At 38.4% G+C, this 26,787-nt stretch overlaps 1 protein-coding gene across 1 annotated transcript; it reads right to left on the bottom strand.

Annotated features, from left to right (window-relative positions):
- Positions 1-1,697: 1,697 nt before the first annotated feature.
- On the bottom strand, positions 1,698-26,695 carry spag17 (sperm associated antigen 17; the record flags this gene model as incomplete). The annotated part of the gene is made up of 43 exons (XM_079257802.1): positions 1,698-1,819; positions 3,686-3,869; positions 4,071-4,131; positions 4,344-4,522; positions 5,502-5,638; positions 5,919-5,983; positions 6,100-6,139; positions 6,803-6,914; positions 7,028-7,121; positions 7,446-7,584; positions 8,051-8,129; positions 9,112-9,300; positions 9,390-9,523; positions 9,606-9,753; positions 9,876-10,001; positions 10,067-10,252; positions 11,104-11,540; positions 11,757-11,901; positions 12,067-12,221; positions 12,322-12,436; positions 13,285-13,448; positions 13,879-13,911; positions 14,049-14,159; positions 14,322-14,432; positions 14,667-14,781; positions 15,255-15,500; positions 15,779-15,849; positions 16,152-16,261; positions 16,464-16,618; positions 16,862-16,975; positions 17,716-17,793; positions 17,972-18,076; positions 22,187-22,387; positions 22,551-22,678; positions 22,769-22,850; positions 23,038-23,184; positions 23,329-23,486; positions 23,591-23,785; positions 24,648-24,813; positions 25,007-25,135; positions 25,241-25,300; positions 25,722-25,862; positions 26,591-26,695. 43 exons carry the CDS (start codon positions 26,693-26,695, stop codon positions 1,698-1,700), a joined length of 5,772 nt encoding a protein of 1,923 aa, XP_079113928.1.
- Between the last annotated feature and the right edge of the window lie 92 nt (positions 26,696-26,787).

The raw sequence follows: 26,787 nt of genomic DNA, 5'->3' as shown, positions 1-26,787 counted from the left end.
TTTCTTATTTAAAAGTACAGTGTGTAAGAATGACTTCAGGTTTTGGCTTTCTCTGCCACCTTCTGGGAGGATGTGTGGTGGTCCCTGTGGTTTTGTGGTTAGGATTAATGCTCTGGGATTGCTGCTGATCGCGTGGGTCCTGGAGGCCCCCTGGTCTGCCTCTGACCTTTACAGACTCTGATCTTTGAACACTGTACATTCCTCATATTCTACATGCTGGCAGAGTCACTGTGTTGTCCTACAGGTTTATACACAAATAGTTACTTTTGTTTAGTTTTTGTTTACTCCTGTCATACATTATCTCTCAGCTTTGTCTCTTGTAGGTGCTCCTGATGATTGTCAGCTTTGTTTTCCTGCAAGGCCATAGGATGTTTTCTGTTGTGTTCCTGTACAGGTGTAGCAGTTGTTCGTTCTGGTGTTTCTGCTTTTGATTAAAGAGCTGGTGCTTTCTGACTGGTGTACCTTTAGTTCCTCTTTCTTCTCTCCACTCTCATTTTCATTTCTGTTCACTCAATCTTTTTTTTTTTTTTTTTTTTTTGTCCCCCCCTTGTCAGGGCCAGTAGTTTTATGTGAATTCAGTGATAACTAATTATTTTTAAAAAAAAAATCTGATCTGATAATCAAAAATCGGAAATCTGATAGTCAGAAGGAGCTTTTTTTTTTTTCTCGCCTGGGAAAGCACATTTGTTCATCACAACACAGCTAGACATCGTTTTCTTGCTTTGATGCTGGACAGGACAAGTAAAAAAAAAAAAAAAAAAAAAAAAAAAATAGATATTCATTTATTTTCTTACGCTGTCCCTTTAAGAACTAAGATATTGATTTTTTTTTTTGTTGTATTAAATTTGATTAAAATCATTTTTTTTTCCAGCAGGACTACAAGCATTAAACACTAAAACACCTCTCGTCACTGTGTGGATAATACTTTGCAGATTTCTCACATTTTAGAAGAAATACAAACACTGCATGAGGATTTAGGGCTGCTTTGCTGCCTCTGACTAAGAAGGACTTACCCTACATGTTTTTCGGTTTCACTTGTCCTGACATCAGCTGTCCTCATCTGGCTGTGAGCTCTTTGCTGTCATGGGTCACTAACCCTCTCTTTTCTTTGGACCCAGATTGACGTGTCATCTCAGATGTGTTTACCTCAGTAAAACAGAGAAACCTGAAAGAAATCATGTCAGTGTTTCTGATATGAAGAAAAGAATCATACAATATTTCTGAGATAGTAAACTTTCCTTTTTCTTTAAATAAGAAACTGCTGAAAAGGAGTATCTTCGTATCATGGACTAATCTCTTTTGTTTGTTATGTGAGGAGCAGTTACTCGGGTAATAAAGCAGATCCTCATTTGGTGTCAGATTTGTAGAAGGAATCCCCTCCTAAAATTTAGAATGAGGATACTTAGACATGTCTATCCACCAATAACTATGTGACCACCACACTATGATGGATAGAAATGACTAGATTTTGATACAGAACAAAGCGCTGTAAACTAGATTTATAACATTAAATAACATAAATAACTATAAATAAACATAACATAAATAACATTCAAAAAATGTATTTATTTAGAAGACAAACAAATCAGTAAATGAGTAGATTTACATCTTCAGAATTGAGCGTTTCAAGCTGGATTAGTCCCCTGGAGTAAGACTGAATACTGGAGGACTGGCTAGTTCTTCAGTATTCAGGGTTGTCAGCCAACATCTGGAGGAATCAGATGTTCCCAGACTGATGGCAGAAGATTTTCCTCTTTACTATCGCCTTCTTCTTCCTCAGAAAAGGTGCAGTCGTAATCGGACTCATCACTGCTGCAGTCTAAAAGCCCACAAAGTACTTAAAATTCAGAACTATCTGTGTCCTCCTCCTCATCATCACTCCAATACCCATAAACTCTCAGATCAGCATCTTTGCCATTTGAGTGGAAGAAAGCCTTGCATATCAGAAGTCTATGCAGTTTCAACATCCAAGGACATGTTGAGAATATGGTTACTTTCATCTCCCTCAAGGCTCCCAATCGGCTCAGAGACTCCTTTAGCTGCAGGGTAAAGTAGTAAAAGCATAGGATTCTTATTACTTCTTTTAGTCAAACACTTTTAAATTGGAACATTGATATACCAAGAGTTGAATTGTAAATTTGACTTCATATATGTATATATTATTATTATTATCATATATATTAAATATTATAATATATATGAGTGGTTTAAGCAAACTGAATTGACAGCAGTATCTCACTATAGGTGCTTAACAAAATGGCAAAACAAATGATCATGTTTAAAATCTGCAGATTTCCTTTAACTACACTTATCAAGAAAAGCTCCATCCACTACAAAATAGCAGGAACAGCACTGAGCAAATTCATCAGTCAGGCAATAGTAAAACAGAACTCAGAGAATGGCATTAGAATCATAACACAAATAATGATAGATTTTGTAAGTGAGAATATGAAGGGCAAGGTTTACACTGAGCAAAAAAAAACAAAAACAAAAAAACAATATATATATACACACACACATATCTATCTATCTATCTATCTATCTATCTATCTATCTATCTATATATATATATATATATATATATATATATATATATATGTATATATGGAAGGTACAGAGCTCTGCAATTATTCAAGTGTATATCATGATTTTTGCCAAGCAATGTGTGACAGATGTTTTCTTATGTAAACCTACTTGCACTAGCACATTAATAATACAATGTTTCAGAACACGACGAGTCCACACTTACACTGATAGCATTGCCACATCATCTCGATTTAGGGTTTAACCAGTTTACACAAAGTCAGAATATCACATTTGTATTGCATTTTGCATGGTGTTACGAATATCAACTACATCTGCAGTGGCAAAAATGCATACATAAAAGAATGGATAAGCTAATAGCAAATAATTGTTAAAAATATTCAAACAACTTTTTGAAAAATTTAAATTAAATTTGCCTGAAAATATGTAGATTTTGTAGATGTTTATGTTAAGTATGATGATCTAAGCATATATCCAGATTTCCAGGATAGACAATAACACACATTTTAGCAATGACACCCTATTGACTGGGTTTTTGTTGTCTATATGGACATCACATTGTCATCACTGCAAACACTTCTGGTAAGAGGAGAAAAATATTAAACCCCTCCCACATTAAACAGCTAAGCACTAGGGAGCAACAAACATACTTAAAGGAGTTGCCACAGTTTTTGTTGATACAGATTTTATTGCCAAAGTTAAAGCAAATCCAAACTTCAGTTTGACATAAATGCAGTGAAATCACATGGAAGACTGGTCTATCAGGAGATTCGGTGGTGCCATTTAAGTGTCCTGAAATCATAAAAAAACAACAGAAAAAAGAACAGGTTGAGTAATACTGACCCACTATGTTAGCCAGTAAACTGTAAGTTCATGTATTTTTATTGTTTCACCTGTTTTAATTAGAGGCCTGATCAGGAGTGTGTTGTCTCATATGTGTGGAAGTTCCTGATGACTGGAAGGCTCTGGATACTTTCTTTTTGTGTGTACCGTTGGTCTCTTTGTCATTCAGTCTCTCCGGAAGGATGAGTGAAAGTGTGTAAGGACAAATATCACCAAAACTGGCATGTTAACAACATTTTACAACGTTTTAAAAACTTCCAACTATAACACAAACATTCCCAGTGGGTATCTTTCACACATTCAGAAGAGACATCTGTCATAAGAGTAGGAAGGATATTAGCTGTGACAGGCAGATAGAGGATGTCTGTCTCAGTATAGATGATTATATCCTGCGAGATGTACTTCTGTGGCTCGAGCTGTGCCTGGGCTGTACGCATGGCAAACAGCTGAACCTGCAGTTGAACATGTAAACCTGCAGCCACCTAGACGGATGACGTATGAATTGATTTTGCAGCATTGTACAAAATAAAAGCTTCAATTTACTCTGAATGTCATCAACATTTTAGTAAAAGAGGAAATTCCTTTATATTGTGATTTCAACAACATTCATTCTGGAAAAGTCCAATGTAACATCTAATTTAATGTGTTCATCTTTTTTATGCAGCATGCAGATGGAAACTTACAGGTCCAGGATTGTAGATGACACGGAGACCTGTGGCAGGAGGAGGCTGCTTCACGTGGAACCTGCAAGCAACAGAATCAAAACAAACCACAAATAGTTACAGGTCAAAGTTTTCCCTTTAGATTTGAAGGTGACCTACAAGCTGCTTCCACCTTCACACAGCCTTATTTTTCTCCAACATGCAACAGAGAACTCTGAAGCTGTCTGTAAAGCTGCAGCTCAACTGAACATTTGTATTATATGGATGTTTTCATGCATCCGTCTGCTGTCACACCTGCAAGTGTCAACGCCCACATTCCTCATGACCACAATAATGGTCGAGGTGGTGCCCCCCTGCAGCACCCCGAAATCAACGCTTGATGGGAGAAGCTGGAAGCCCCTCACAATGGTGCCTGGATCAGAAAGAGAAACTGTTCGACACCTTCTCCTCACTGGTTCCTCCACTGTCAGGAACTGACATGCAAGGAAACACAGAAACAGATAAAAATGTGATGAGATCAAGCATAAATGCTACTTAAAAAACAACAACTCATTTTCAATAATTATGACAACATGTTCAACTCGACCAGGGATCCTCAATCCTGGTCCTGGAGTCCCGGTGTCCTGGAGGCTTTCCAAGTGCCGTTGCGGAAACACACCTGATTCAAATCGGTGTGTATTTATCAGACATGTGCAGAGCTTGTCTGAGTCTGAGCCAGGTGTGTTCCAGCAGGGATACCTGGAAAACCTGCAGCACAGCGACCCCGAGGACCAGGATTGAGGGTCCCTGTTACTCGACATCCACTTGTGTGTGTAACATCACTGTATCTTTCACTATTTAGACACACAAGTAACGTAAAGATAATTTATTCACTTGATATTATCTTAACATGCAAAATAAGCCAAAAAACAGATGAAAAGTATGAACATATTTGTTTTAGAAATGATCTTAAACATGTCAGAAGTTTTACACAACCAGTTATATGTTTTTACTTGTGCATTTTAAACCCCTTTTTGAAAGAAGATGAGATGTTTTCTACAATAAATTAAAAATTAAATCCATTTTGTTAATTTGTTTGAACCTGCATTTACCAGCGACAAATAAAAATAAATCATTTCCAGTTCTCACTGAACAACTTTGGAGAACAAATCTCAAGTTTAATACCAGTAAAGCACCAAAAAATAAAGGGGAAAATATAATGAAAGTTTTATGAAGTACAAAAGCAACACGGTTGTGGAAGATTCCACACTGAATAGATTTACCGGGGGCCAGTAGGGTGTCCAGTTCCTTCTTAAAAATAGTTTTAAACTAAAATAAAGCTGATCAAAGACACTAAAAACAACATTTTAGACTTGTGTGTGAATAAAGATTCCAACAATGATAAAATTACACAAGTTTTCATTGTAATTTATGAAATATCAAATTTCTCAGGTACTACGTGTGCATGTTTACGTGTTGGTTCGGTACGCTGCAGGGTTTAGAGCCGAGGATGCAGGTTGGTAGTCTGACTTTATTCCGTCTAGGCTTTCCTGTTACATCCACCTGCATTGACTTGCACTGCCTAGATGAAACCCTCAGGCTGCTTTCACCTGTACATGAATCATACACACAAAAACATCCATTTATAGCTGCAGTGCAGCCAGAGTCCACAATTCACAGTACATTCGTCTTGTTATCCTCAAAACTCTTCTAGCCATATTCACAGCACATCCAGAGTGATTAAACTGATCTATGCTCTGAACTTTCCACTCAGACAAACATAATAAAGTACATTTTGCACCGTCATTTAGTGTATAATTCGATAAATGATTCAATCTAAAGAATATTGAAAAATAAATGAATAAAAAATGGATAAGTTATGGAACAAACCAGCAGTCTGCGGTGTAGGGTTGGTGGGTCTCTTTCCAGGCACCTTGTCACTTCCAGCTGCAAGACTGAAAATAAAACCCAAGTTTAGCCGTGTGACACTGTCAAATGTAAAAGCGAAACTTTTATGTAACTCACGGTAAAGATGTGGAGGAAAAATAAAGATAATAATCCATATTTTTACCTTTTTGACTGAGAGGGAGTTGGGTTTAAGGGTCGTGGGGCTGTGGTGACAAAAACATATGATAGGATACAACACACATTTAATCATATCTATAGATCATAGTTCAAAACTACATCAAACTAAATACATATCCTCCTGACTACCAGTAGTTCAAATTTGTCCTCTGTGGAGGACCTTTGTAAACCTAAATATTTTCATCTCCCTGAATGCTACTGAACTGACACCTTTTGGTTTTTAAAGAGGACATTTAGTGCTTTTAAATGGTACCTCATTTGTGGGGGTGGGGCTTTGTGAACTTTCTTTCTCGCTTCAAGAAAAATGGCCTCCATTGCAACAAGCATGTTTTATGGGAAGAACAAAAGTGCATAATACTTTTCTTTGTGCTGATTTTTACATGAAATTTTATATGTTTATATGTTATATTTTCATTGAATATCTTATAAACACATTAAATAGTTTCTTAGATAAATATAACTATATCTGACCACAATATTTAAAAGTTTAAAAGCAATGTCCTCCGTAGTGGACATTTGTAGTTACCCATTTTTTTTTCCTGGTAGTCAGGAGGATATGAATTAAATTAATCAATTTGATGAAAAGAAAAGGGGTGGTACCAGTTTGAGCTTCTTCCCACTTCAGGCAAGTTGGCAGTAGTGACTAATATATATTAATGTTTCAAAAAACAAGTTGTAATGCAACTTACTGCGTTCTTGTACAGCATCTTCCACAAGGACCCCAGCACTATCCGACTGAGGGAAGAGAGAGCGATCCATAGATAGACTCTGCATGTCAGCTACATGGTGGGGGAGCAGATTCTGGATAAACAAGCAACAATGCTGTGTCTTTTTATCCGTTGCAGAAACATCTAAACTGACAATATACTTCAATAAATGAATGAATGAACTGTATGGTGTGTGGCATATAATACGTGGTATAGCTGAATGTTTTCCGGGTGGAAATATGGAGCAACGTTCTTCTTCTGCAGAGCTTCTCTGTAAGCCTTCTCCTCACTGATCTCCTGTCTAAAACATATATGCAATTTAAGCAACAAGAGCATTTTTACTTTTAACTTGTTGCTGTGGTAGAATGATAGACTCAAAATAACCATACACACACTGACACAGTTTGTTGCACCTGTGTCACACACCTACAGATTTATAACACAAGTGTGACCATGAATTATAAAGCATATTTTAAGTTCTCCTGATTCAAACCAGAGTAAAAATGTCTGCATTTATTCTGTTTACCTGTGTTTTGCAAGCCTTTCAGTCCATTTCAAATCCTTTCCATGATTAAAGCTGAAAAAGACAAAGGTTTATAAAATATTAATCACGTTTAATATGTACCCTTTGTTAACATTTAATGAGCATACACACCACTGAAATATTTCCAAACTGTCAGTCGCCTCTGTGTCGGTGTCTTCCGAACCATCAGACTGCTCAGCGGATGCTCCGACTCCTCGGCTGTACAGGCTGCCAACATCCACTGCAGATTTACAGAGTAATTATAAAACCAGATATTCCCCAAAGTATTCTGATCCCTTGCCAGCAACCAAAATCTAAACACACAATGAAAGATTTCTTCTGCAGCCTCCAGCACTTCCGTCAGCCTCATGCAGAAACATGGGGTTTATGTTAAAGGCTTCACACATTAGGCCATTTTCCTCACCTGTAATCCTGGTGTCAGCAGTGGGATTTGCATCATCTTCTTCTGCATGAGACTACAAAGAGCAGTAGTAGATGTTTTTTTATTCACACTGCATATTGGAGGTGTTACAGTATTTGTAAGTTAGTGGGCAGACTGGGAAGATATCCTAAACATGCAAACATAGCAACGGGGGCTGAAATTTTTTCTTGTTTATGGAATACATTGCTGGCTTTGATGAAATGTGTGTGTTTGTGTGTGTGTGTTTTCACCAGTAAAATATTGAAGAGATTCCTGGCATGCAAACTCTCTTCCTCAGTTCGAGGGTCTTTCACTTTCATGTGTTCGGACTGCTCTTCTCTGACCATCAAACTCTCGATGTATTCCTGCAGAAACACGTCAGTGTTTGTCAAAATTCAGAGCGAAATTTGGATCTTTTCAGACAAAATCATTAAAGATGCGGCTCCGTTACTTTAGCTAACTTGACAAAACAAATAGCCTAAATGCAAACATTTTTGTGCAAAATAACTGATCAAAGAATCAAATCACTGGTATTAAAGTTGTTTAAAATGGAACTATTATGTGCATTTCAGGCTAATTTATTTTTATTTCTGAGCCCAGAAGGGCTGGGATTGATGGAGTTATTGTCACAAATCGCTTTATTTACTTCAGACCGACCCTCTCCGTAGGCTGTCAGATCAGCCTGTGGGCAAAACGAGTGGATTGAGACTCTTCCGCATGAAGCCCCGCCTCCCGCCACTGCGCTACATCGGGAGCGCGCACCGCAACTGCTTTCGCCGTCATTGTAACATCTCATAAACAGAAGGATTAGGCTAATATGAACTCAATAAAAAAAGACAAAATACAATGTCAACACACAGCATACAGCCCTACATGTTGGAACCTGAATCAGACCCTGAAAACGAAGTGGAAAACAGCAACCCACAGCAACGAATGCAGCAGGATGTCTCTCTTTGGTAAACTCACCAGCCATCGTTGGAAATAACTTTATCCGACGTTTTCCACCCGCCTGATGTATTTGTACATGTCCTTGTTAACCAGTAGAAGGTAACCAATCACCGAACCTTATCCCCCGGGACGTCACAAGGATTTTGAAGTAGAAAAAACTCTCTAAAACGACGCGTTTTTTGTCGCCATGGAAACCGAAAGGAGAGAGTGCTGGAACTCAAACTCAAACTCAAACGTGCGTTTAGGTGATAAAAAACAGTGCCGTTCACATGTCTGATGAGGATTCAACACTGGAACACTGTAGAAAGCTCAGAAAACTTGAAATATTATAATAGGACCCCTTTAAGGTAAGTATCACATCATAAACTTTTTTAAAATAAAGGATGATGAAAGTTTTACTTTAAGTTGTGAGTCAATGAGATTTTTGAGCTGTGTGGTGAATGATCGGTGCTGGTATAGTTCTCTCATCTCCAAGACTTCAGGACAGCTCCTGACAGGCTGGTGCTGAGCTGGAGAACCACCAGACCTTTCCGTCAGAGTTAGACCAACCCCGATGTCGGTACCAAACTGAGGACCTGGGCTCTTCTTCTTTTGGAAAACAGAGAAACACAAAAGCAGTGGGCTTTTGATGTTGAACTACGCGAACGTTTACAGCATGTCTGTGAGGATGCTTGTACCTCTACTGTAGGGAAGTGATGCCAGCTGCGGTTTCTGAGGTTGGGAGGTGTGATGTCCGGGTTCTGTTTCCCTAGCAACCACTGGGACCACACACTTCGGTGGCTGGGTTTTAAGATGGTGATGCCTAACTCATCTGAAACAGTCATTTAACATTTTACTTCTGAAAGTTAAATACATAATGTCTTTATGGAAGTGTTGTGTTTATTTATGTGCACCTTGTTTGTCTGGAAGTGGTTCCATCAGCAATGCTATGGTTGGGTCAGAGTATGCTTGTTGGAGCAGCTCCTCTACAGTGTGAGAACTTAGCAGTTCAGTGCCTGAGCCATCCTTGTGCACCAGAAACAGCCTAGGTGTGTTTTCAAACTGTAAGTAACAATGCTATCCAAATTTTGAACATAAAACAAAGTTGGCTGATGTGTTGGTGTAATACTATAGCTTTAGTTATGTTTGGAAAGCTACCTGGGACGATGTTCTTTGGGTTTCACATGAGGATTGAACTGTCTGTCCTCCTCCTCCTCTTCTTCCTCCCCGTCCAGCTCTTCCTCATCACGTTTAAGTGTGCTTGAAGCAGGACCGAAGTTGAGCAGAGATACCTGCCCATCGTCCATCACCTGTAACACGGCTTATTATTGTTTCCAACACAGCATGTAACATGAATCTATCCTGCGAGAATCACCTGGAAATGGTTCCCATTGTCATCTGTAACGTCACAGGCTACTTTGTCTGAGTGACTCATGGTGTAAATTCCTGGTTGGTTGGTGGGGCTGCTGTGTTTTGGGGTGGGGGTTACAAGTGGGTCAGAGGAGTACACATACTTTCCATCATTTTGGATCTGCAGGAAGCCTTTGCTAGATGGAAACACCTTTAACAAAAATGCATAAAGACAAGTGAAAATGCAGCAATTTATAGTTCTGAAGAGTTTTTGCAAACATTTAAAATTGTTTTTAAGATTTAAAGCTGCGGTAAGTAATGTTGGGGAGCTAGCAAGATGTGAAAGTAGCGCCCTGTCTTGGCTCCTCCCCCTCTGGTTTTGCTCCTTGTTTGATCCTAGGCTTTTTTCTTACCTCCACCAAGGAGGTTATGTTTTTACAGTGTTTATCTGTTTGTATTCAAGACAACTCAAAAAGTTATGGACGGGTTTTAATTAAATTTTCAGGAGTTGTTGGAAACATGAAAAGGAAGAACTGATTAAATTTTGGAGTTGCTCTGAATCACCGTTTGGATTCAGTAATTTCTTAAAGGCTGGGCGGAGGTTTGCGCTCTCCGAGTGCTTTTCTAGTTCGCAGCTTTTTCCACCAACGATTTTCTCTTTCTTGGCTGCTTAGCGGGACGAGGCAAGTAAACCGAGCCGGTTTGGGAAAATCCTTCCTGCATTTTCTCAGCCATGAAGAAGCTTAGGACATATAAGAAATGAACAACTTCAATTCGGCCCGAACGTTTTGACTGGTCAGAGTTTTTACAGATTTACAGTAAACTGAGGGGTCTAACTATATTTCTTATTGTTCATGATTACAAAATGTATAGACTACTATCAGGACGAGGAACCACTTCACACAGTGAAAAAAAAAATGTCTGAGCAAGATTACCCACCCCAGCTTTAATGCTTATTTCCATGCAATCTGTTAGAAGACCGGACAAGGGCGAACAAACTTATTTCAGACCCTAAAGTCAAACAAAGAATCTTACATGGGATATTTACTGTAGACCACACACCTCGTACTGTGTTTGGTTGTTTCCAGTGATGATCGTTCCATCGGCTAAAAAGATGTGGCCAACATGACGCTCTGGGTACATCACCACCGTGGCGCAGCCCTCCTTCTCCACCAATAGGACCCGCTCTTTGGCGGACTTGCTGCCCGTTCCACTGTCACTTGGACTCGTCTTCCCATTCTCAGCCACATTTTCCTCAGGAAACACACTCTCCTCATCATTCTTATCCACATTACTCTGAGCACACTCAACCAAATTTCTACAAGCACCCTCCTTATCACAAGTGTTCCCTGCACTGTTTCTGCTGATCTCATTGTCATTGTCACAAGCATCTGGGATTGGCATATTTTCATTTAAGCTGTCCACAGAATGTGTGACACACATGTAGCCACTTCCACACCGAGAGGTTGATTTGACAGTGACACTTTCTGGCTTCTCCCCTAGAAAAAAATAACAGACAGACATGTACACAATAAGATGCTTATCTCTTATATATAGAGGATCTATGGCTAAATGAGTACATACTGTATATGTGTACATGTGAAACCTCTGACTGCAGATGTGTGTGTGTAGCAGTTTTAAGTGCAGGTTTGTTGCTGGATGTTGCTTCCAATAAAAATAAACTACCTAAAGTGTGTGGGAAGTGTCTGTGTTACCTGTGTAAAATAGATGTTGTGATGTTGCATCTAGTGGCTTGTCTTGGAGAAGGGTGGTGATCCTGGTTCCATCTGCATGCTCAACAATTTGAGATCCATCAGGGTTCTGGACAGAAACCACCAGATCCTCCCGGCTCAGCATCACCTGATACAGGATCATGTGCCAAATCAGCAAATCATTCTAATATTGACATTTGTAAAACTAACAATAATTGAAGGACTTTAATTTAATTCCTAAATGTCGCTGACACACAACAGTAGTTTGGTTACTTTGTAACTTTGGTAACTTAAGATGTAACTGGATTCTTGCCTGATGGGTGATGGGGTCTGTGGATTTGAATGTGAGAAGAGAGGGAGTGGGAATGTGTTTGTGTGTGGTCCCAATCGTGGAAATGCGATTTCCTGATAGACTTGTGGTGCACCAAAAGCCTTTCTCAGTCCCAGTTTCTTTCTCTGAAATCAGATCTAAACATTTACAAACATTTACAGACAGTGTAAGAGTCAAAGTGATACTGAAATATTTCCAGGCCAGTGCAACATAAGTTTCTAAAAACGGTAAGGGCACCTTTATTTTCATCTTTGACTTCACAATGAGAGTTTTCTTCCTGAACTTCAGAGTCACAAACCCACACTGGACCCGAGTCCTTGCTGAAACTGACTGAGCCATCAGCAAACAAAATCTATAATAAAAGCAGATGCAGATTAGGGTTTAACTGTTTGCTTTAAGCAGCGGTTTTGTTGTACAACCAAATGAATTAATCACAAGTAGATATCTCTAAATATAAACCTGGCATCATGATCCATTCCCACTCTACCATTCCTACGAGAAGACTTGGAATCAGACCAAAGTTACTAATTCTCCATGCAAATAAACACAAAGCCTGGACTGCTGCTACTTCCTCTTTTAGCCTTCTGGTTTTCCACAGGTCAATGTTTTCCAAGCAAAAACTTTGTTATCATTGACAAGGTTCCCAATAATCCAGATGTAAAACTTTTTAAATAGTTTATTTAATCAAATCAAAAGGATTATTGTTACATCATTCCCAATGAGCTACAGGTTATTTAAAAAATCATGATTATCAATTCAAATGAGGCTTTATTAGCCTTTGACTGGTACCTTACATCACAGCACAGACGCACACCCTTGGTGTGGGCAGTTGTTTGTTTTAATCATTAGGAAGTTGCTGGTATTATCCCCAACATCCCCAGTCTACATGTCAAAGTTTGTTGAAAGTTTGTTGGTATTGAACCCTGGACTGACCTCCGCTTAAAGTCTGTTCACATTAAAGCAGCAGATAAATGTATCCACAAGCTGAACTAGCCAACAGTATGACAAAGGAACAGAGGAACACTATTGATAATGCGTCCTAAACTCAACAAGCCCCAGACCCCCTCCACAAAAGGACAACAACTGTGAGAGCCACAAAGGCAAGTCGTGGTTATAAGCATTTGCAGATTTAAGAGAGATTTTGAGAGCCATGAGTGTGGATCTGATGCTAAGTGTCATTCCGTATGAACGTGTGTATACCTCTGTGGAACCATCTCTCATGCAACGGATCACAGCTCCTTGGTCGGTGATAATACGAGACAGTTCCTTAGAGAGGGAAATGTCCTGAAGATGCTGCAGCTGTCCTCTGCCATGCAAAGGAAAACTCTGTCTCACTAAAATACCCCTTTCCTCTGATGAGGCTCCTAGACTCAGACACAGAGAATCAATATAATTAAGAGAGTTATGGAACTTATAACTATCTGCAGATAAATTATATTGTAGATTAGTGACAAGACCCAAGAGCTAATGGGACAGTTTCTGACCAACCTGGTATCTCCTCTTGCAGGAATTGTATGAACAAGCCATTAGGAACCGATGCATTAAAACTGCTGAAGGGAGTCGATGGCCCACCTGGTTGGTCTTCACACCCCTTAATGATACAACATAACATTAATTTGTCTGTGTTTGCACATGCTGTATTTTTATGAATATTTAGTGAATCTATGATTGTGGATGAATAAATCTGCGTTTTTGGAAATCTGACCTGATCAGTCCTGGAGGAAACTGACCCCATGTCTACTCCTTTTGAGTGTGGGACAGAGGAGGAGGGGAGAAGCTCAGGGATGGATGTACCTGAGTTTTCCCCTTTAGTTTCCTGAGAACTCACTAGAACATAACAAAACACAAACACTTACTGTTAAAAAAAGACAAGCTTATGTAGTTTATAAACATAGTACAGACAATATGATACTTAACGTAAAAGGTTCATGTAATTATATACAAAAGCTGAAATCAATGCGAACCTGTGTATTCTCCAGTGGAACCATAGAAGCTGTAAGAGAGGTGGATTTTATTATCTAACACTGCTGAAAAGGAGCCCTGTTTCACACTTTTCACCTCCAAAGCCTCTGGTCCTAAAAGGAAACACACACACACACACACACAAATACCAAGATTGATCAGCATTACAAATTACTACATTACTGTAGTAATTTGCCATTATTTCAAAGACGGTTCAATATCATTCTGAAATTACAGAAAAAGCTAAATAAATCTGTGCTGTCCAGCATCTTTACTTTCACAGCCTTGCTTCGGGTCACATCTTGCTGGATTAATGACAACTTGGTTGATGTGTGTGTAGAAATGATGCTCATCTTTCTTCACAGCCAATTTCATCAGGCTGGAACCTGGAGTGAAAACAGCACCAAATTGATGGAGAATGAGAGCAATAAAAACCAAATGCAATGCAAAGTTTCATATGAATCAGCTATTCTGGAGAGTTTTTTTTCTAAAGGTATTTACTGGATTGTTTCTTGATAAATAAAATAAAAAATTTGCCTGGATTTCATTTCCCTCTGTGTTAAAATGACATACAGAATTACAGCAATTTGTTTCTACAACTCTAGCTTTGTCTTCCACACCTTCAAGAAAGCAGGCATTCTCAACAGTGATTTGTCCTCCATCAGAAGGGAAAAGGTTCTGGACACAACCTGAAACATGGATCAGCTGTCCATCCATGATGTAGCCAATAAAACCCTAAACAAACACACACATTAACACACACGTCCTTAGAGTCCATTCTTAGATTTGTCTGACTACAACATGCAGTCCCATGGAAAAAGAAAGTAGTACTCCAACTTTCAATTTTAACGTTATTCAAATCAGAATGTTTAAAAAATAAATATCTGGTTCTCATCTCAGGTGACCCATAACCCTGAACTGGTTAAAGTGGGTATGAAGAAAGAGTAAAAAAAAAATGAAAGAAACTCAAGGTGGTTCTCCAGCTAAGTTATTATGGGGCTCCTGTAAACAGGACACATTGCTCCTGTATATTAGTCTCATTTTTTTTTTCTTATTGCCTCATTTTAAGACAAAGTAATTAGAATATTCTTTTTTTTTTTTTTTTTACTTACTAAGTGTAATAAATAAAACCTTAGAATATTAAAATCATATGTTGAGATCCTGCTCCTGTGTTAAAACCAACATGAGTTTTAAGTGTTTGCCCTCACACTGAAAGGATCCTCTGTTGTCTCCTTCAGACGGGGTTCCTCAGTAACGGTGGTCTCTGGGGCAGCGATGGCTGAGCTGCCTGCTGTACTTGGTCTGTTTTTGTTCTCAGCAGACAAAGCTTTACTTTTCTTGGTGTCCGTCGGCCGTGTCTCCTCCTTCTGCTGCTTGCCCTTTGCCGTATTGTCTTTCTTTGATTTTTTGGCTGTTTCCTCTTCCTTCTGTTGCTCTTGCTCCAACTTCCAAGCCTGTGACGCCATGAACATCAGACACACACCACAGCCAAAGGGAGGGAAAATGATGATGCGGTGATTATGCTTCAGAGATTCTGATTGATGTATTTTGAATTTTGATTTATCTTTATAACTTTTGCAATAAAGTCTTCTTATTAGTTTACATGTTTTATTATTAAATCGGTAAGGTAAGGCAGCCCAGAACCTCTTTTCATTCCACAGACCATTTTATTTTAAATGACTCTATATTAATGTACCACATGTGTGTGCAGTGATGTGTTCATGGTACCAACTTTGAGGGAGACTTTTCGAATGGCTGGCTCCAGCTTGTCCTCATCCTCTGCCAAGTTCACAGCTTTTTCATCTAATCCAAAAAAACAAAACAACGCAGCATTTACACAAAAGGTAAGACAGCTATATTCAGTGTGGAAGAAACTACCTAGACTATGTCAGGAGCTGAATTACTAGTTGCTCTGCATTCATTTAAGATTTACTAACAACACTACAGTAACCCCCCGAGAAACAGATGATTAGTTATTTTGTTTATTCCATTGCTTGGGAATAAATGATTCAGAGAATATCAAGGTCATAAGCATGCTGCTGGTAAATGTGGTTAAACTAGTAGCCAAGCAGTGAGACCTTTAGTTCAAAACAATGATACAGAACCTTTAGGAGAATCAGCAGGTTTCTCATTTCTGATTTGTACTGCGTCTCTCTTTAATTCTTCCTCTCGTGTCCAGTTTGCAATGGAATCCGCCACATGCTCCAGGTACTTCCTGTGCAAGTTGGTGGTAAAAATGTAGAGTTGAATAAAAGCATCAGGCCTAATTGATACTTATTTATTCTTAATATTTTAAAAAAAAGAGGTATATATATGTTACTGTGCTAACTTTGGTCACATCCACTGTACATTACATCGGTGGTGATGTTAAAACAGATATTAAAAATAAACTCTTGAAAAAAACATTACGTTCTGACCTGAACTTGACGTCAGTGTGAAGTTTTACATCCCAGAACTCTTTGGATTGGCGATCAGAGCTCATGGGATTGTGGCAAAAGATGTACAAGATGCTATTGTGACTTCCTCTAAATGTGTCCAAGCAACAATATTCCTCTGAGGCCGACTGGAGAACCTACACATGTGGGAAACCAAAATCCTGTAAGCAACATTTAAACTACTGAAACACATTAAAAACAGTAGAATGTGTCTTTCTGCAACAAATCTTTACAGCTACATTTTACTTCACCTGACTAAAATGACCATGTTATGTTTAATATAACAACGTTGGTGCTTTTTTAACACACCTTCTGTCAGGTAATATTACAAATAAATAAACATCAGCAATAAGAAAACTAGAGTGGAAAATCTGAGTCACCTGCGGGAAGACAGCAGCATCATGATGTTCAGTAAAATGCCACTGAAACAGAGACCTCAGTCTGCTGCTCTGCATTTCAGATAAATCCAGCATGCTACACACTTTTCCATTGAGCTGCCATGGACAAAAACATGCAGCATCGCCGGTAAGTAATTCTGCAATGTTTTTGTTCAAATCAAAAGGTTTATTATATGGCAACAGTAATAAAAGTAAATGATACCTGGAGGTTAGCAGGGTCTTCAGTAAGAAATGTTGGATCTGTGGTGTGAGATAAATGATGATACAGCAGTGAAGCTGGTAGTTTTATACAAATATATTTAAAATAAGTAACAGAAATACATTTTATTGAGTCAACTAGTGTCGTAAGATCTTAGTGCAGCAGTCACAGACCCTTAATCCGCAGATTATGTAGCTGCTGTTTAGCGTAGCATAAAGGATTGTCCCAAGGGATAATTGTTGATGTCTTCTGTTGTACAGATTCAAGCCTTCCCAGAAGTCCACCAGTGTCCAGTAATACACCTTGTTGATCCAATGTGGTCAGGGTCATAGCCTCAAATACACTCTGGTGAAACAGCCGCTCCACATCCGGCCATGACAGAGTATCTGTGATATGTCATGACATTATAACAATAAATGGAGACCCATCAATGGATTAAAAATCCAAAGTCAACATTTTAGTAAAGGTAAGTTTATAGACTGATAATGCTGAACATTTTGCTGAAATATGAAGAACAGCTTCTGTCTAAATACTGAGCTGAGGTGAATAAGGCGAGTTTCAGACCATCAGTGCAGAAATGTCTCAGCTGCTGTTTTATTGACATCCAACAGGAGGTGCTGTTTCTCGTCTTTTCTACTGACTGAATCAGCTTCCAGACAAGAGACAACTTCATCATGGACATCTCAACCTCTGCTGGATGAAAACCATGAGCCACCTACAAGGATCATGTACGGACACATCAAAATACTGTACATACAGCTAAACTATGAGCTAAATCCTCTGTCCTTTCATTTATTACAAAATAAATGTTACTTTCAGGCTTAAGAACTGGCTAAAAATAACTGTACTCACTTTTAATACTGTAATTAAAAAGATTAATAAATAGAACTCACAGTAACGTCCTTTAAGCGTGCTGTCTGTTCATCGCCGTATCTGATAACCAGAGGTTTTTCAGGCTTCTTCCGAGTTTCCACAGCAAAAAACTTCTCCATCAACCTCTGAAACAGAAGAACAAAACAAAAAGAGATTTGTGAATGGTACATTGTGGAGAATTACAGAATAATCTTAGATTAACAATCTCCATAAATCCAAGCATGGACTCATAGAGCATTGATCTGATTTTAATTTTGAATTGTGCCGCTAAGGAGGACAGAAAAATTTATCCAGCAACTTCTGGTTTTCTGTAAAGTTATGATTATAGTTCTATTTGGTGTTTTTTTAATCGCATGTGTCATAGTTGGTGTACACGATCACAAGAAGTGGATTGAATTATTGACTGAACTGTGTCCAAAACATGAAGGTGTCCTTCCTTTTGGATTTCTAGAAATGACAGTTTTAAGTCCTGCACATTTTGCACAAGATTTAGGTTGTTTTCAGCACTTATTGTTATTTTAATGTTTCCAGTTTCTTCTTTTTCTTCTCTCTACCAACATCTGCTGTTAGTTTCAAAAGCTATATATTTGTCTAAATAACACTTTGCTTTTTAAATGTGCTGCATTTGTATATTGCATTCAGTTCAATTCAATTCAACTTTATTTATATAGCGTCAAATCACGGCAATGCCATCTCAAGACGCTTTACAGACAGAGGGGAAAACATAATGAAGGCCAATTCATAATAGCCTATATAAGGAAACCAACAGATTGAGTTGAGTCCAACTCAATCTCCCATCCTGAGCAAGCACACTGGCGACAGTGGGAAGGAAAAAACTCCCTTTTAACAGGAAGGAAACCTCCGGCAGAACCCGGCTCAGGACAGGCAGCCATCTGCCTCTGCTGTGTGGGGGGAAGAGGACAGAAAGACAACAGACAACAGGAACTGCTACTCCCGGCCAGGGAGACCTGCTGAGACAGGAGACATACATGTTAATGATGCAACACTGTTATTGGGGGGGATAAAAGAGAAAGATAAAGAGAAAAAGAAAGAAGCTCAGTGTATCAGGAAATGTCCCTCAGCAGTCTAAACCTATAGCAGCATAACTAAGGGATGCTAACCATCCCTAGTTATAGGACTTATCAAAAAGATAAGTCTTTAGCCTAGTCTTAAAGGTGGGGAGGGTGTCTGCTTCCCTAACACTAACTGGGAGCTTATTCCATAAGAGAGGGGCCTGATAACCAAAGGCTCTGCCTCCTGCTCGGCTCTTTGAGACTCTAGGAACCACAAGTAAGCCTGCAGTCTGCGAACAAAGTACTCTGCTTGGTATATAAGGAACAATGAGGTCTTTGATATATAGTGGTGCCTGGTTGTGGAGGGCTTTATATGTAAGGAGAAGGATTTTAAATTCTATTCTAGATTCAACAGGCAGCCAATGAAGAGAGGCTAAAACTGGAGAAATATGATATCTCCTGCTGGTTCTGGTCAGGACTCTGGCTGCAGAATTCTGGATCAGCTGAAGGCTTTTCAGGGCATATTTAAGACAGCCCAGTAATAGAGAGTTACAGTAATCTAGTTTCGAAGTAACAAAAGCGTGAACCAGTTTTTCTGCATCACTCTAAGACAGAATGTCCCTAATTTTGGCTATATTACGTAAATGAAAGAAGGCTGTTTTAGTAACCTGCTTAACATGTGGGCCAAAGGACAGGTCCGAGTCAAATATTACTCCAAGGTTTCTCACTGTAGCACTGGAAGCTAAAGTAATGCCATCCAGGTTCATTACAAAACCAGAAAATTTAGCTCTGAGTTTTTCAGATCCAACGAGAATTGCATGCAGACTCCTGACTGATGATTAACTAACAACTCTGAAATTTAATTAAACTACCAGACCCATAAAATACAGATCCAAATTTTTATTCTATGGTAGATGTCAGTACTACTCTATTTCTTCCTTATAGCACCATCTTGTGGAAGTATACTGGAAACCTTGTTTGATATGGCTACTCTTTATTCATGAATGCATTACAGCTGAACACATGACAGTGGAGGTAAAACGTAGGCTATATGTGATCTAAAATTTTGGTTTTGCACATGTGAAATTTTGAAGTGTAGAATGGATTTTAAACATATCAGTGATATAAATATAATACTCGTTTATAAGGAACTTTACCACTGAACTGAAAACAGCATAACTATCTCTTAAACGTTGTTGCATATATGTAGTCGCTTCATATTTACATATATGTGCAAAAACACTTCCAACATGTTGCATTTAATCATGGAAGTGCTTTGCCCTTCCCCCTACAAACATAACGTCAACCCCACCCTCTTCCATGAATGGCCCAGCAGCCGCTCCATTATCATGACAACTAGCTGGCAGTGATTGGCTGTTCCCTCTCGGTTGGGCTGCAGCTTGTCCTTCCTACTGAAATATGAGCCCCAGTAGTTCTCAGAATGAAGAGAAAAAGAGTGTATGCATTGGCCGGGAATCGAACCCGGGCCTCCCGCGTGGCAGGCGAGAATTCTACCACTGAACCACCAATGCTTGATACAACGTTCATTTCTGTGTAATTTTTTTTCACTCTTTGGTAGTCCTAAACCACTACGGATGCAATACATTTTTGGTCACTACGAAGGTGTGGCGCTATTTCTCTTTTTCTATTTCCCTCGGGGGAAAGTTTAGTTCTTGCGGCTTCCTCGACAGAGCGGCAGTCGACGGCGAGAAATAGATTTTGTGGCGGACATTTTAAATGGTGTTTCCCTGGTGTTGCAGGGAAATATATATACTGCCCCGCCAAAGTGCACGCCTTGTATCGTGGCCAGGGCATGGAGACTGAAATGACTTGGAAAGACTTCCAGAAGTCTCCATTTTATGACCTTGAGAAAAAGAGATGGTCAGAGAAAAGGAAATAATCTAACTGTCTATATTTTATTCTCATTGAAATGTTTTCTGCTCATGTAAAACGTTTTATGTGGTATGATACACTTATTTTATCATAAACAAATTCTCATATTTTACAAACATGTTTAGATATATAGAGTTGTCTGTACATACGCTTTCTTGTAAAACCATTTGCTTCGTTCATTATTCAATAATAGTCATTGTAAATATCTGTAAATGTTTTTTTTACTGTAAAGTTATGTTTATACACATTTATTTTATTATTTCAAATATATGTTGATATTTATATATTCATTTTTGTAACCTCTGTACAACTTTTCTCACTCATTCATTATCACTTGCTCTTACACACACACATGCACACACACACACAAACTCTGCCCCTTACACACACTGTTATTCACTGTAAAGTATTGTATTATACTTATAATTGATATTTTGGAGCCATATGTTTTCCCTAATTATTTGTGTGATGTTTACATTACTTTGTTCATACTCAGTTAGCACAAAGTCCTCCACACAGGAAACTGCTGATGTGCACAGAATTTCACTGATAAATAAAAACAACTTTGTGAAAGTACTTTGTGGTAGGAAAGTTTTTTTCAATACAGTTATATGTCCACCGACATTAAGTGGTAATACAATATAGAGTTTCATACAATAATAACTAAAATTATATCAGATCATTTATTTCAAACATGTCATAAATATTCAAACCAATAATTCCACCACAGACGTACATGAAAAAAACCCCCAAAGTTAACAATTACATTTTAAATTTTTATATACAAAAGGAAGTGGTAGGAAGTACAAATTTATTTTGTCCTAACTCTTCTTAGAAATATTAATCATGTAACTTCTTCTCAATACAGTAATAATAATAATGATGATAGCACAAATAATATTAAAAATTATAGTGCCTACTTCTACAAGCAAGGAAACTGTATATACATATACATACATATAATTTTTCATGTGTGTACATATATGAACAGTACCACTAATACCACCATTATCAATCTGATGTTCATACTGAACCCTTAAAATGACCTCCACTCTTAAATGTCCGATTTGACATGCTTCAAAAGGGATTCGAACTCGTGACCTTGAGGTTACTGGTGTTGCTGGTGTTGCTAGTGCTTTGAGGATATTAATTATTCATGAGCAAGACAACCTCGCCTGCCTATTGGCTCGTTCATTCGTGCCAACTATACGCGGCTGGCCCCGCGTGGCAGGCGAGAATTCTACCACTGAACCACCAATGCTTGATACAATGTACATTTCTGTGTAATTTTTTTTCATACTTTCACATGTTATTGTGTTGTACTGTTACCTTTTTGTCTTCTTCCAGCTCTACGGTGGCCAAGAGGTTGTTTAACAGATGGCTTCTCTCCTCTCCCCTATCTATAAGTGGCAGAAAGCTTTGAAGCATGTAACTGACTAGCTGATGGTCTAAACAAGGACCGCTGACAGGTTTGAGCTCCTCGGCAGTATGTGGCACAGTGGAATAAGAGTGCTCTGTGGAAATCACCACCTAGGCACAGAAATGAAGTTACATTTCACACTGCACAGCTTCCAGTGTGTCCGTAAATCTACTCTTTTGTCTGTTCATAAGAAAGTTCTTAGATTTTAGTGTGCTGGCATCAAGTCTCAAACATTGCTGACATATGTAGTATGATTTGCATTTGCACACATACCTGCTCCAGTAAACAATGCAATATCAAGGGCACAGAGCAGGCTTCAGGGGGAACCAGGTCGAGTAGATTGCTATAGTAACGCATGTCTGTGTTAACAGAGAGATGAGGCAACTTGGGCTCTGTCCCCACTGAGGAGAGGACAGAAAATAAAATTTTAAAAATCAATTGGTCATGTGTCTTTCCGTGAGTTTTTAATCAGTGAAAAATTAAAACTGAACCTTTGTCCGCTTGGTCTTGTCCTTGGACTGACTTTTTCTTGGAGCGTAGAGTCTGAGAGTGAACAGCTGAAGTTGGCATCACCTTGCACAAGAAACACAAAAGGTAAAACTTCAACAAATTATATACAAGCATATATAAACATAGCAATCTCTTTTTTCTTCTATAATAAGAATTAAGCAGCTGACTTCATTAAATGACAAAGTACACATGTCATAAAAAAAATATAGCTTTTAACTGAGGCTCTAATTTACAGTGTAAGCATATGGACCTCTGCAGACTCTGAATCCAGCTCAACAACAGTGGGTACATTGATGAGCTTAATACTGTCACGGTAGTGCTGATGCTGCCTGCGCCTCTCCAGACAGTCATAGATCAGACTGGCCACACCATCAAAGATAAGGCCTCCCAACTTCATCTGGACCCAAAGCAAACCCCCAAACAGAGAAACATTTCAGAAAATCAGGCTTTTGACTAAACTGACATCAAAACCTGATGTGCATAGGTCTAGCTTGCCAACAAGAAGAGTAAAACAGATCTCTGAAACACTTGCCCTACTCACCAAAGCCTCAGGGTCCGGAGGATGAGTAAAAGCGACAACTGGAACAATGTAGCTGAGCAGAACGATGTCGTGGAGCTTGGACTCTGGTGGCCCACTCTCTAAAACTTGTCTCAGACCTGACCAGAATAAATCCAGCCTCCTGCCTTGCACATCCACCTCTAAACCCCAGAGAAAATTGTATAACATCAATAACAACAAATAAGTGCATGTACACGGAAAATATGAAGAAACACATGTTTATTATGCACTAAAGTCTCTTAACCAGTATCCTGAACTGTAGAGGCTCTTGAACTCTGCTCATTGGCCTCACAGTTGGGTTGTTCCTGCTGCTCTTCGGAGCACAGTTTGATGATGTTTGCTACATGTACACCAATGGCATCTAACAAGGCAATCAGCTGTGGCTGGTAGAAGCCCACCAAGAGGACATAGTGCTGAGGACCACATTCTGGTTCATCATCTAATGAGACAAACAAGAAGGAATGCATTTTAATTTGTTAATGGATGTCCAAAGTTTTCTCTCCTTTGTGAACATTAGGAATGTGAATCTTACAACAACTCACGATTCAATTCAATTCCAATTTTTGGGGTGACAATTAGATTTAGAATCAATTCTCGATTCAGAAGATTTTTGATTCATAATCATTACACGTAAGTAAAAAAAGTGCTAATTTTCCAAGTAACTTCATTCTTCAATAAGCTAGAAAGAACTGAGAAATGATTACAGCTGATTCAGTTTAAATTGCGACATATAACAAACTTTTTTTGCGAGTCACTTTTCTTAGTTTCAAAAAGGAAAGACCAGTAACCAGACCATCATTCTGCTGCTATAATGCCGAAGAAGACAAGTTAATAGATCAAGAAAAACAAAAAAGAAGACAAAATTTTATATAATGGATTATTCTTATGCCCTGCGATGGACTGGCGAGCTGTCCAGGGTGTACCCTGCCTTTCGCCCAAAGACTGCTGGGATAGACTCCAGCTTTCCGACCCTGAATTGGATTAAGCGGTTAGGAAAATGAATGAATGAAAGGAAAAAATTTGATTTTTTTTTTAACATAACATTTGTTTTTAACAAAAATCCTGATTTTTTATTTTTTCGATTTGATTCCCCATCCCTTGTAAACATACACACACAACACTCTATACAAGCACTGCGGAGTACTGTGTTTCAAGCAAGAAACGCAAAAGCTTTTTTAGATTTATTTTAAACAAATATCAACCACAGCAGAGGTACAATTCAGCCACACTAGACTACACAAGCAAAACTCATACTAAACATGTATTGTTGGTTTTCTACAGAAAAGCACAGTTGTTTTTACCTATAAAGGTGGGAGGATCAATATCATCCCTGCGTTTGAGTTTGGTTTTCTTCTCTATGGAAGCAACCGGAGCTGAGAGACCTTTTCCCTTTTTGTCAGAGGTTTTAGCCCCACTTTTATCCTTGCTGTCAGAGGAAGGGGTGATCTTTGCTTTTTCTCTTTCAGTCTAAAGATAAAGGTAACAGATATTAACTGTGTTGTTTAGTGTTTCATTGTGTTATTTTTATCTTGAAAGGCGTTATATAAATTAACATTCAATTACAACAGTTACTTTACATATTATTGAAAAAAATCTTTCAGGACTTTTCAAACTAAATAAAGAATGGACACACTGCATGGTCATGATGAAGAGCACCAACCTGCTCTTCTTCCCTTCTTTGCTGATCTTTGGCTTTTATTTGTAGCAGCTGGAACTTCAGTATTTTTGCCATTAGGTCACAGGGAATCTCCTCTCCTGCATCCAGCAGCATCTTAGCTGACTCAGTAACCTCCAAAGACACAAAAAAAGACATTAGCACATTTTGATTTAGAAGTTGATGATATACTACATGTTGTTACTACAGTGTAATTGGTTCATTCTAAAACATTCCTACCTCATAAAACATGGGAGCATTATCTGTTTTTTTTGCTTTGGGATTCCCCAGCTCATGGATCTGTAGAGATAAAGTTTTGTTGGGCAAAACAGAATGTATGAGAGGTGTGCGAACACTGTTTGCATCTCTTTAGGGAAACAAATTATAATTTTTAAAAAAAAAATTTTTTTTTTTTTTGAGCAACAGCATGGTTTACAGCCAGCTTTGTTTTCATTTTGTAAGAAAACAGCCATAAAAGATGCAAATTATAAGAAACTATTTAGAAAGAACAGATTAAAATATAAGGATATTTGGATTGTGGCTGAAATAAAGCAGTCTGTCATTTTAAAAAGAATTGATTTATCATTGTCAATTAAAGAACTTCGTTCAGATCTAACAGGTATATAGAAATAAAAGATAAGGGTGTTAACAACTTTATGACTCCAGCGTTCAAATTTATTTTAAGTTTGTTTAGAACACAGAAAAATAAAAATAATGACACCTTTTCAATGGTATTGTCCCAGCTTAACAAGGTGAAACATTTGCGTTGAGGTTTCTGGACAGCCACAGACAGGACCTGGATGACTTCCTCTTCCTCTCGACCTCCTCCAGCCACCAAGGACACGCAAGCCCGCCATGAGTCCTGAGAAGAAGACAAATGGGTTAAATTTACCTTAAAAATGACAGGACACACTTCATTATGCATCATTCTGTGCACGAAACCAAACATTAACTTTAATCCTTCATTAATGCGTATAAACATCGCATTTAAATTGCATTTATGCACATTAAAGTAAATTTTAACATCAGAATATTAGTTTTAATTGTGTAACAACACTTTCGAAACAGCTAAAAGCACATTAGCATGCTGCTATAATCTAAGCACTGAAAGTTAAGCTAGGTGGAGCGCAGTTTAACATATCGTGGTGAATCCGACATTTTAGCATCTTTTTCCATAGTCGTTAATTATTAGCCTTACAGCTAATAACAATAAAGAAAAACATTGTAACAAATTTTGGTTAATAGCTTCAAGGGTTGTAAATCACTTCAATTCCATTATAGTAAATAAAATAAAAACTTATTAGACCTGTGAAATTAGTTACAGAGGCGTCGTCAAAGGTTTGATTAATTTAACCATAGCGAGCTACGACTTCCTGTCCATTAAAAAAACTTCAAAATAAAATGTTCCAATTCACAATTGCACTTTACTCTTCCTTTATAGACTTTTTTTTAGCGTCCAATTCTTAAGTCTTTTTTTTAACACCACACACACACACACACACACACACACACACACACACACACACACACACACACACACACAGAGAGAGAGAGAGACTGTCTGATATTTGGACTGACAGCAAGACAAACCTCCTCGAGTTGTGCCTTGGCGAGGCCAATTTCCCAGTTCTTGTTTACAGGTTGTGCTGCAGCATTGTTTGGGTTTTTCGCTGACCCCTTTTTACGTGGTGGCATATCCGCTTAGCAGTGATGACAGCACATTGATGGTACAACATCAAGTACAATTGAAGTCAGAAGCCCAATGTTGTCATCTATAACGCTTGTGT

The sequence above is a fragment of the Telmatherina bonti genome (assembly GCF_933228915.1).
Source record: "Telmatherina bonti genome assembly, chromosome: 18".
Lineage (NCBI taxonomy): Eukaryota > Metazoa > Chordata > Actinopteri > Atheriniformes > Telmatherinidae > Telmatherina > Telmatherina bonti.
Note: the sequence above shows the minus strand (reverse complement) of the source record. Positions and strands in the feature narration are given on the sequence as shown.